The 10962-nt window shown below is 42.8% G+C and overlaps 1 protein-coding gene across 1 annotated transcript; it reads left to right on the top strand.

Annotated features, from left to right (window-relative positions):
• Nucleotides 1-2209: 2209 nt before the first annotated feature.
• Nucleotides 2210-8375, top strand: LOC121232901. Its single transcript, XM_041121409.1, has 3 exons — nt 2210-2505; nt 5915-7180; nt 8153-8375. The coding sequence occupies exons 2-3, from the start codon at nt 6059-6061 to the stop codon at nt 8339-8341; spliced, it is 1311 nt and encodes a 436-aa protein (XP_040977343.1). The 5' UTR covers nt 2210-2505; nt 5915-6058; the 3' UTR covers nt 8342-8375.
• The last annotated feature ends 2587 nt before the right edge of the window (nt 8376-10962 follow it).

Below are 10962 nucleotides of genomic sequence, written 5' to 3'. Positions count from 1 at the left end.
ATGCATATGTATAGGCGTATTGTGAATATGTAACACTTGACTGTATAAACTTGAAACTAACTGCCGAGTCGGGCGCGCACGACTTTGGTGGGACTACCCCCCGTGCTGCCCAGCGCTGAATAAACATACCTACTTTACAATCTCACTGATTGTGAAGTCCGTTTCCGCACATCACTTCCCACTGTGGCTCCAGGGTTTTTTTCTGTAAGAGACTTTACATATACATAATCCCCAGGTTGTATATTATGTACACATCCATCCAAACCTCTCCCTCGAGTCCCAGCCACATGCTTCCTGATTTTATTGAGCTGCTTACTCAATGCTACCATGTAAGAGGTCACAATTTCATCCCCAGCTTGCACAGACACCCCTTTCTGTATTTCATAGGGTCGTCCATACAACATTTCAAAGGGGCTCAGTCCTTCCCTCGCCCTTGGTATACGCAAAAGGGCTAAAGGGAGAGACTGAGGTCATGTCAGATTTGCTTCTTGTCCTAATTTCACAATTTGCTGTTTGATTAAGTGGTTCATTTTTTCCACTTGACCACTCGACTGGGGGTGATATGGAGTATGAAGCTGCCAATCTATACCCAAATAGCGGCTAATTTGTTGTACTATTTTTGAGACAAAATGTGGTCCTCTGTCAGATGACATGGTTGCTGGAACCCCAAAACGTGGTATTATCTCTTGCACTAATATTTTAGTTACCTCCCGAGCTTTAGCCGTTCTTGTTGGGAATGTTTCTGGCCAACCTGAAAAGGTATCAGTTAATACCAATAAATATCGATACCCCCCTTTTCTTGGAAGTTCTGTAAAATCAATTTGCCATTGTTGTCCAGGCCCATTGCCTTTTCCAATCTGGCCCATTTCTAGTTTGGGGGTATTCTTAGGATTAGTCTGAAGGCAAAGATCACACTGTTGAGTCACCTGTCTCACCGTGGTATATAAATTTCTAGCCACCAATTTCTCTTATCAAATGATTATACAGAGCCTCTGTTCCCCAATGACTTTTCCTATGCTCCTCCCGTATCAAATGCCACAGTAGGCAAGAGGGAATGATTAGTTTTCCCTGTGGGGTATGAGCCCGCCCCTCTTCATTATATGACCCTTCTAAACCTGTAATAAGCTTCTGATCTTCCCTGGTGTATTCTGGCTTACCTTCTAGGGAGATCTGCCTATCCGGAATTAAAGCCCCTTCTGTTTTTACCTTTCTTTTGGCCACTTGTTTTGCCTCTCTGTCTGCCAGTTCATTCCCTTTTTCCAAATCTGAGCTCACTTTCTGGCGTGCCTTAATATGCATAATTGCTACTTTCTCAGGGAGCTGGACAGCTTCCAGTAACTTCAGAATTTCTTCTGCGTGTTTGATATTTTTCCCCTGGGAATTCAATAGTCCTCTCTCCTTCCAAATTGCTCCATGTGCATGTACAGCTCCAAAAGCATATCTTGAGTCTCTTGGCTGGTGGTGATGGCGTATCCCACATGTCGATTACCATTTAGGACGTAACTGCTTCCGTCTGTGAACCAAGTTTCCCCGTTTTCCATGGGGCTGTCTTTCAGGTCTGGGCGGCTTGCGTATGTTGCTTCGATGGTTTCCAAACAGTCATGATGTACCGGTTCTCCTGTGTTCCTGCTGAGAAAAGAAGATCTGGGAGTCTTAAGGCCGGGGCTGACATCAAAGCCTTTTTCAGTAGCTCAAAGGCTCGTTCGGTCTCCTTGTTCCACTCAAGGTGTTTCTGCTCAGTGGTGATGCAGAGGCTGACACTAGGCCTAGTAGATGCAGAAATAGAACGTATGCTTTGACTCAGTGTATTGTCAGATAAAGGACTTCGGAATTTGTTAGAAGATTAACAACTGTCTTCATAAGTTGATTTACGTAGACAAGCCAAGGACATAAGCCTGTGTATGTAATGATATGTCTTGTTTGTGGAGGTATCCTGTGTGATAAGGGGAGATGTTCTGTCTTTTGTGATGTCTGAGCTAAAGTTAGGAGATAAGCAGAGAAGTTGTTTGTGAGGCCCAGAAGAGGAGCATACTGCGCAAACTCATACAACAAGGGTCAAACAGTGGACAAGTGAGGAAGACTATGGACGACCACCAGAGGACTCCGGACGACCACCAGAGACCTCCAGTGCACTTGCGTAAAGGACATTTACATATGCTAATAGCTTTTCGGATAACTAATGACTATGCATAACATTTCTCGGAAATCTAGTGAATATGTATGTAAGGCATGTATTTAACCCATACAGTTAAGCTCGTGGTTAAGCACGTTTGGAGGAGCGATCCCCCGTGCTTCCAGCGCTGCAATAAAGAATACTGAACTCCATCACCGAATGTTCAATTTGTGAAACAATCTGGCGACCCAGATGGGACCTGCTCTGCTCGGCTGCAGGACCCGCTGAGAACAGGACTCCCTAGGGTACCCCCGGGATTTTCCCGGAGGGACTCCTCGCCTCACTCGGATCACTGCGGGAGCAGACAAGGACACCATCTAAAGGAGTGTGAGGTATTCTTTATTTTGTATCTTTGGGTTTGGGACCGGTCATTTGTAAAGCTATCCATAAGTCATAAGACTAACTTATGCAGGACAGCGTATGCCAGGTAGCCGATGCTCTTGGTATGCATTTGGTTTGATACGTGTTTGGGCACTTTTGTTGTGCACTTTGTGCGCTTTAGGTTTGGTTTGGTGCCCACTCATGTACTTTTGGTTTTGATCTTTCGGCTAACTGAATGTGGTAAACAACCATCGGAATTGGATTATGGATATCGTTTGTGAGTTCTGAGTTAAAACTGTGTCGAAACGGTAAATTGAATGAGTGAGTGAGTGAGAAGCAGCTGCAGGGAGTGTGTGAAATTCCGATCCGCAGTTCGTAACTCCGTGGGAGGTACGGCCGGAGACGAATGAGGTGTGATTGATTCACTGATGGTTTGGGATGTGAACTCGTACATTATTATTTTAGTTATAAGTCTGAGTTTGATTGTCTTACTTGTCTTGTGGTGTTGTTATTGTAAGAAATTCCCTGTTTGGTGTATTATATAAATGTGGATATATGAATGGTGTCTTTTGCATCCGGGAAACGAGTGTAGATCTATATATATCCTGGAGTGTGTGTGGTGTAAACAAAGGTTGCAAATAGGTTGTGGAAAGGATATTGACTGCCCTAAGTGTTGGGTCTGGACTTCCTGGGACAAGAGGGAGAGAGCTACGTACGTAGTGGAAATAATTTGTGGTTGGGCAGACAGAAATCAGGGCGAGTAATATGGGAGGGAAACAGAGCGGTGGAATATTGAAAAAGAGCCCCTTAGGTTGTATCCTGGCACATTGGAAGGAAATCGGGGGACCTCCAGGCGGAAGCGTGGACAAAAAGACCTTAATTAAATATTGCAATCAGTGGTGGCCTTTATATAGACTGGACAGTGGCGAAGTGTGGCCTTTTAATGGAACTTTGAATTATAACACATTGCTACAGCTGATGTTATTTTTAAGGCGGGAGGGAAAATGGGATGAAGTTATATATGCAGATATGTTTTTCACTTTGAGAAATCATCCAGAATGGCAAAGAGAGTGCGGAGTTAATATAGCTCCGCAAGACCCACTTGTGCTAGCAATGGAAAAGGAAAAAAGAGATTCTGAGAAATTGAAGAGATGTTGTTCAGCCTGTAACATAGGGCAGAGGTGTTTAAAACTAAGAGAAATTGAGGAGAGAATGGAGGATTTTGTTTCCCCACCATTACCACCTCCAGTCCCGGCAATAATGGAAGGATCTCCTGGAGGAGAAGGAGAAGGGGCATGGGCAAGTGCGGGCAATGGTAACATCGAACAGGACTCTGAAGACCGGGGTTCTACTCCGATTACAGCTCGTACTCAGAGTAAGACGAGACCGGTGCTTCTGGCCCCCTTAAGACAAGCAATGGGAACGGCAGGCCCCACTAGAATTAAAATACCTTTCACTATGAATGATTTGGATTCATGGAAAGAAGTGGTAAAAGGATACCGTGATGATCCTGAAGGGATTGCTAAAAGATTTGAACTGATTGTTAAAAATCAGGACCCAGATTGGAAAGACATCGATTTAATGTTGGATGCTCTAACCGAGACCGAAAAACAACTAGTAATAAGAGCAGCTCAAACACAAGTTCAGATTCAAATCACTGCTGGAACCTTACCAGGCACAGTAGATAATCATGTGCCCAGAACGGATCCCAATTGGGACCCGAATGATAATACTGATTATCAGCTTTTGAAAAGATACCAAGAATGGATAAAATTAGGTATTGAAAATGCAATACCAAAAGCAGTGAATTGGTCGAATCTGTATGCCGTAAAACAGGGTCAGACAGAGACCCCAACAGAATTTTTGGATCGGTTAAGAGCAGCCATGCGAAAATTTACCACTTTAGACCCCTCATCTGACGTGGGGAGACAGCAATTAGTGTCCTTATTTCTTGGGCAATCCTCAGAGGACATAAGAAGAAAACTCCAAAAATTAAAAGAGCCGGATATTAGAGACTTAGAGAGATTAATGGAGGAAGCCTGGAAAGCATATCGAAACAGGAAAAGGGATGAGAAACAGAAACTGGGGACGGCAATTGCCATAGCCACTGTGGCTGCACTGGGACGACAAGGTAACTTGCTTCATGGGAGAGGTCAAGGAAACGGGAATCGAAGGGGTGCTCGACAGCCTTTAAAATCAGATCAATGTGCCTATTGCAAAGAAACGGGTCATTGGAAAGGAGAATGCCCTAAATTAGAGAATCGTGCTGTCGTTGCCAATGTTACCTCCGAAGCATGAAGGGAACCGGAGGAATCCACCCTAGCGGACCCTCTGGTTAAAATTAAGCTAGGGATGGGGGAGCAAGAAATAGACTTTTTAATAGATACAGGGGCAACATACTCAGTGTTAAATCAAAAGTTAATACCAGAGGACACCGAATTCGTAACAGTAAGAGGGGCTACTGGACGACAAACAAAAGCATACTTTTTAAAACCACTTAAATACAAATTAGGTAAACAAATTGGAATACATAAATTTTTGTATTTACCGGAGTCCCCACAGTCTCTATTGGGACGAGATCTATTAGAACACCTAGACGCAAAAATCACCTTTGATAGAGGAAATATGGTCTTGAGAATTAAGGAAAATCAGTTGATTAATGTCTTAAGCCTAGCCCTCTTACAAGCCCAAGTGAAATGTAATACAAATACTCCTCAGGAAATTGTTAATCAAGTATACCCTGGCGTGTGGGCCTCTGAAGTCCCGGGAAGAGCAAAGAATGCAGCACCAATAGTGATAAGATTAAAGGGCGGAAAGGAACCTGTCAAAATTAAACAGTATCCTTTGAAACTAGAAGACAGAAAAGGGATAAAACCAATAATAGACAAATTCCGACTATATGGTCTGTTGATAGAATGTGAATCAGAATATAATACTCCAATATTACCAATTAAGAAAGCTGACAGAGAGAGTTACAGGCTAGTTCAGGATTTGAGAGCAATAAACAAAATTACTGAGGATATACATCCTGTGGTAGCAAATCCGTATATTTTACTAACAAAATTAAAAGATAATCAAATTTGGTTTACCATGCTGGATTTGAAGGATGCCTTTTTCTGCCTGACCCTAGCCACTGAGAGCCAAAATTTGTTTGCTTTTGAATGGGAAAATCCAGAGTCAGGAAGAAAAACTCAATTAACATGGACAGTATTACCTCAGGGTTTTAAAAATAGCCCTACCATTTTTGGAAATCAATTGGCAAAGGAGCTCGAAACCTGGGAACCGCCCAGCCGAGAGGGAGTCTTGTTGCAATATGTAGACGACCTCCTAGTAGCTACAGAAACTCGGGAAGATTGTATTCAGTGGACTATAAGCCTTCTTAATTTTCTGGGTTTAAATGGATATCGAGTTTCTCAACAGAAAGCCCAGCTGGTCCAACAACGCGTGACCTATCTAGGACTAGAAATCTCCGGAGGACAACGGGAACTTGGACCTGAACGGAAAGAGGCCATCTGTCGAACTCCAGAACCACAGACGGTAAAGGAGTTGCGAACTTTTCTGGGAATGACAGGTTGGTGCCGGCTTTGGATATACAATTATGGAATGTTAGTCAAACCTCTGTACGAACTGATAAAAGGAAATCAGTCGAAATTAGTTTGGACAGGTGAAGCACGAAATGCATTTAAGCAGCTTAAACAAGAACTAATGAGGGCCCCTGCCCTAGGGTTACCGAATGTCTCCAAACCGTTTTGGTTGTTCTCCTACGAGAGACAAGGAATTGCTTTAGGAGTGTTGGCACAAAGACTTGGTCCCTACAAACGAGCAGTGGCTTATTTCTCTAAACAATTAGATGAAGTAAGCAAAGGCTGGCCAAGCTGCCTTCAAGCTGTTGCAGCAGTTGTAATTAATATCCAAGAAGCCCGAAAGTTTACTATGGGCCAGAAAATAACAGTACTAGTCTCTCACACGGTATCAGCGGTCCTAGAACAAAAAGGGAGCCATTGGCTCTCACCCCAAAGGTTTCTGAAATATCAAGCAATATTGGTAGAACAAGATGATATAGAAATTGTGGTTACTAATATTGTCAATCCAGCCTCTTTCCTCAGTGGGACTCTAGATGAGCCAGTGACACATGATTGTATTGAAACCATGGAAGCCACTTATTCAAGCCGACCAGACCTTAAGGAAGAACCTTTGGAGGATGCAGAGGACTCCTGGTATACAGACGGGAGCAGTTTCCTGCAACAAGGACAACGTAAGGCTGGGTATGCCATCACAACAACTCAACAGGTAATTGAATCACAACCATTACCCTCGGGAACTTCGGCCCAAAAAGCAGAAATAATTGCTCTAACTCGGGCATTAGAGCTAGCAAAAGGGAAGAGGATAAACATCTGGACGGACTCTAAATATGCGTTTGGTGTAGTACATGCTCATGGGGCCATTTGGAAAGAGCGAGGACTACTGACTGCCCAAGGAAAACAAGTAAAACACGCTGAAGAAATCCTAAGACTATTAGAGGCTGTACAACAACCGGAGAGAGTGGCCATTATGCATTGCCGAGGACATCAGAAAGGAAATACTGACTCGGAAATTGGAAATCGTCTGGCTGATTATGAAGCCAGGAGAGTGGCGAAATCAGGAGAAAAGGTTTTATCCTTAATACCAGACGGTAAAATCCAAACTGTAAGTACAAATCAGAAACCAAACTACTCAAAGGAAGATTTGAAGTTAATTGAAGATTTAAAAGGTAAAATGGCAGAGAATGGGTGGGTCCATATAGCAGATGGTCGGGTCATAATACCATCTAACTTATTATGGCCCACAGTTTTAATTGAACATAATAAAACACATTGGGGGTCAGATGCCTTGTATAAGAGCTTAAATCAGAAACTGATAGGGCGAAATTTATATACTATAGTGAAACAGGTGTCCCAACAATGTGAAACTTGCCTATGTAATAACCCCAATGTGACCAATAAAGTAAAATTGGGAACGATCGCCAGAGGAAATTATCCAGGACAACAGTGGCAAATTGATTTTTCAGAGCTCCCTAGAAAAGGGGGGTATCGATATCTATTAGTCATGACTGACACCTTTTCTGGCTGGCCAGAAGCCTTCCCTTGCCGAACGAACAAAGCAAGAGAAGTAACTAAAATATTATTGAATGAAATTATTCCTCGTTTTGGAATTCCTGCCACGATATCCTCTGATCGGGGTTCTCATTTTTGTGCCAAAATAGTACAACAAGTAAGTACGATCCTAAAAATAGATTGGCAATTGCATACCCCATATAGACCTCAGGCAAGTGGGCAAGTGGAAAAAATGAATCATTTAATCAAACAACAAATAGCAAAAATCAGTCAGGAGACTAACTTAACGTGGCCCCAATCTCTCCCCTTGGCACTGCTTAGAGTGAGGGTGAAACCAAAAACAAAGGACAATTCAAGTCCCTTTGAAATACTGTATGGAAGACCGTACTTGTTTCAGTTTACAGGGGAGGACATAACCCAGCAAGGTACAGGATATATATATAATTATATGATCTCCCTCCAAAAGCAGCTAGAGAAAATAAACAAGCAAGTTTTAGGAGCTAGAGCTAGAGGATTAGATCAACCAATTCATTCCTTTAAACCAGGTGATTATGTGTATATAAAGACTTTTTCAGGACAACCCTTGGAGGAGAAGTGGGAAGGACCTTATCAAGTCTTACTGACGACTTTCACTGCTATCAGGATCAAAGAACAGCCTGCCTGGATCCACTATTCGAGAGTGAAGAAAGCACCCGAGAAACCATGGACGGTCGTCCCTACAGGGCCCACAACTCTGCGGTTCTCCAAATCATGATGGTAATGGAGGCATTACCTGGCTCAAATGGAGCTCGATGGTACTCAAATACACATTTCGCTTTAACCCAGAATATCTCTAGGATTCTGAACAAAACTGATTGTTGGGTATGTACTCACTTGCCAGAATACGGAGGAAAAGGACTCCCTTTAATTGGTATTCCGGTACCAAAGGATCATTCCTGGGCGAGTCTTTGGGAAAATACTTCATGGAATACTAACAATGATGAGATCTGGAAGTTAGAAATAACTAGCCCTGAGACACTGGAACCTTACTGTACATGCATACGGAGATGTAATCCCCCTAAGGGACAAGGGAAGATTGACTGTATTGGTGGAACATATGTGGGGAATCATACCGTTTATAATAAGACAATAGACATTGGGACTTCAATCTCTGTTAATACTACAGCATGGCCAGTGCCGGAAGGGAGAGGGTGGTACTGGCTATGCAACGACACTGCTCGGAAAGTGTTACCTAGAGATTGGATGGGAACATGTACCTTGGGAGCAGTGATTCCAAATATAACTATACATAATTCCCCACTAAAAGGAACACCTCTCCTAAGGGCTAAACGAGATATTGAAAATCCTTTAGTAAGAAGGCCCACTGCCTTCCATAGTTTTGCCCGGTGGTTCCTTCCATGGTTGGGAGTAAGTGAACTGGAAAAAGCCATTGTCAATATATCAGCAGTAATAGAGAACATCGAAAATCGGACAATAGATGCGATAAAAGCACTACAACTAGAGGTATCTAGCCTGTCTCAGGTCGTGTTACAAAATAGAATGGCATTAGATATGTTGTTAGCCTCCCAAGGTGGAGTATGTACGATTGTAAATGCTAGTTGTTGTATGTATATAGATCAAAGTGGAAGAATTTCTACAGACCTGGAAGAGATTAAGAAACAAACTGCAGTTTACACGAGGTAACGAGAGATGACCTAACATGGGGGTTTGAAGAGATGTGGAACAAATTAACATCATGGTTGCCTAATTTTGGTTGGTTAAAGCAAATTTTTGTTATGATCATTGTCCTTTTGGCATTGGGAGTATTGATCTGTATCATGATAAAATGCTTTATGTGGCACTGTCAAAATACTGTAAAAAGCTATGAAGATTGGAAACGAAACAAAATAAGACACCAATTAGAAACAGGGAAATACTTTGAATCTTTCAAAGAAGATGAAAATCTGTGACAGGCGGAAGAATCCGCCTAAGCATAAAGAAAAGGGGGGAATTGATGCAGAGGCTGACACTAGGCCTAGTAGATGCAGAAATAGAACGTATGCTTTGACTCAGTGTATTGTCAGATAAAGGACTTCGGAATTTGTTAGAAGATTAACAACTGTCTTCATAAGTTGATTTACGTAGACAAGCCAAGGACATAAGCCTGTGTATGTAATGATATGTCTTGTTTGTGGAGGTATCCTGTGTGATAAGGGGAGATGTTCTGTCTTTTGTGATGTCTGAGCTAAAGTTAGGAGATAAGCAGAGAAGTTGTTTGTGAGGCCCAGAAGAGGAGCATACTGCGCAAACTCATACAACAAGGGCCAAACAGTGGACAAGTGAGGAAGACTATGGACGACCACCAGAGGACTCCGGACGACCACCAGAGACCTCCAGTGCGCTTGCGTAAAGGACATTTACATATGATAATAGCTTTTCGGATAACTAATGACTATGCATAACATTTCTCGGAAATCTAGTGAATATGTATGTAAGGCATGTATTTAACCCATACAGTTAAGCTCGTGGTTAAGCACGTTTGGAGGAGCGATCCCCTGTGCTTCCAGCGCTGCAATAAAGAACACTGAACTCCATCACCGAATGTTCAATTTGTGAAACAGTGGCATCCATATTATACAATCTTTCTTTGTCTTGGTGGCGATCAGGATATCATCCACATACTGCAACAGCTTCCCCTCCTCAGACGGGGTTTCTCAGGATTCTAAGTCTTTCGCAAGCTGGTTGCCGAAAATGGTAGGACTATTCTTAAATCCTTGTGGCAACACTGTCCAAGTGAGATGGGTCTTTCGACCACTCTTGGGGTTTTCCCATTCAAATGCAAAAAATTTTTGGCTGGCTTCATGGAGAGGGAGGCCAAAGAAAGTATCCTTTAAATCTAAAACAGTAAACCAAGTCAATTCAGGTGTTAATACAGTCAACAGGGTATATGGGTTCGCCACTACTGGGTAAAGATCTTCAGTTATCTTATTCACCGCCCGTAAGTCTTGGACCACCCGATATGACCCATCGGGCTTCCGAACAGGTAATATAGGGGTATTGAGTTCAGACTCACACTCTTTTAGTAATCCCAACTGCAAAAATTTTTCTATCACCGGCCGAATTCCTTCTCTGTCTTCCTTCTTTAGGGGATATTGTTTAATTCTTACCGGCTTTCGGCCTTCCTTGATCCTAACTTCAACAGGTGGAGCACAATAATATTTCTAAATTCCTACCCTCTGTAGGTCGTAATTTCTGAAGTTTGCACCTTATATCCCCTGTAGATTGACCCAAAAACAGGGAGACTAATTGTTGTACTCCAACTCTGACCCAGGATCCAGCGGTGTGCTGCGGCGCATCACATCCCTCAGTCGATCCAGGAATTCAGATGGAGACTCA

The sequence above is a fragment of the Aquila chrysaetos genome (genome assembly GCF_900496995.4).
Source record: "Aquila chrysaetos chrysaetos chromosome W unlocalized genomic scaffold, bAquChr1.4 W_unloc_1, whole genome shotgun sequence".
Lineage (NCBI taxonomy): Eukaryota > Metazoa > Chordata > Aves > Accipitriformes > Accipitridae > Aquila > Aquila chrysaetos.
The sequence above is the reverse complement of the archived record's forward strand: the minus strand, read 5'-3'. Positions and strand labels throughout refer to the sequence as shown.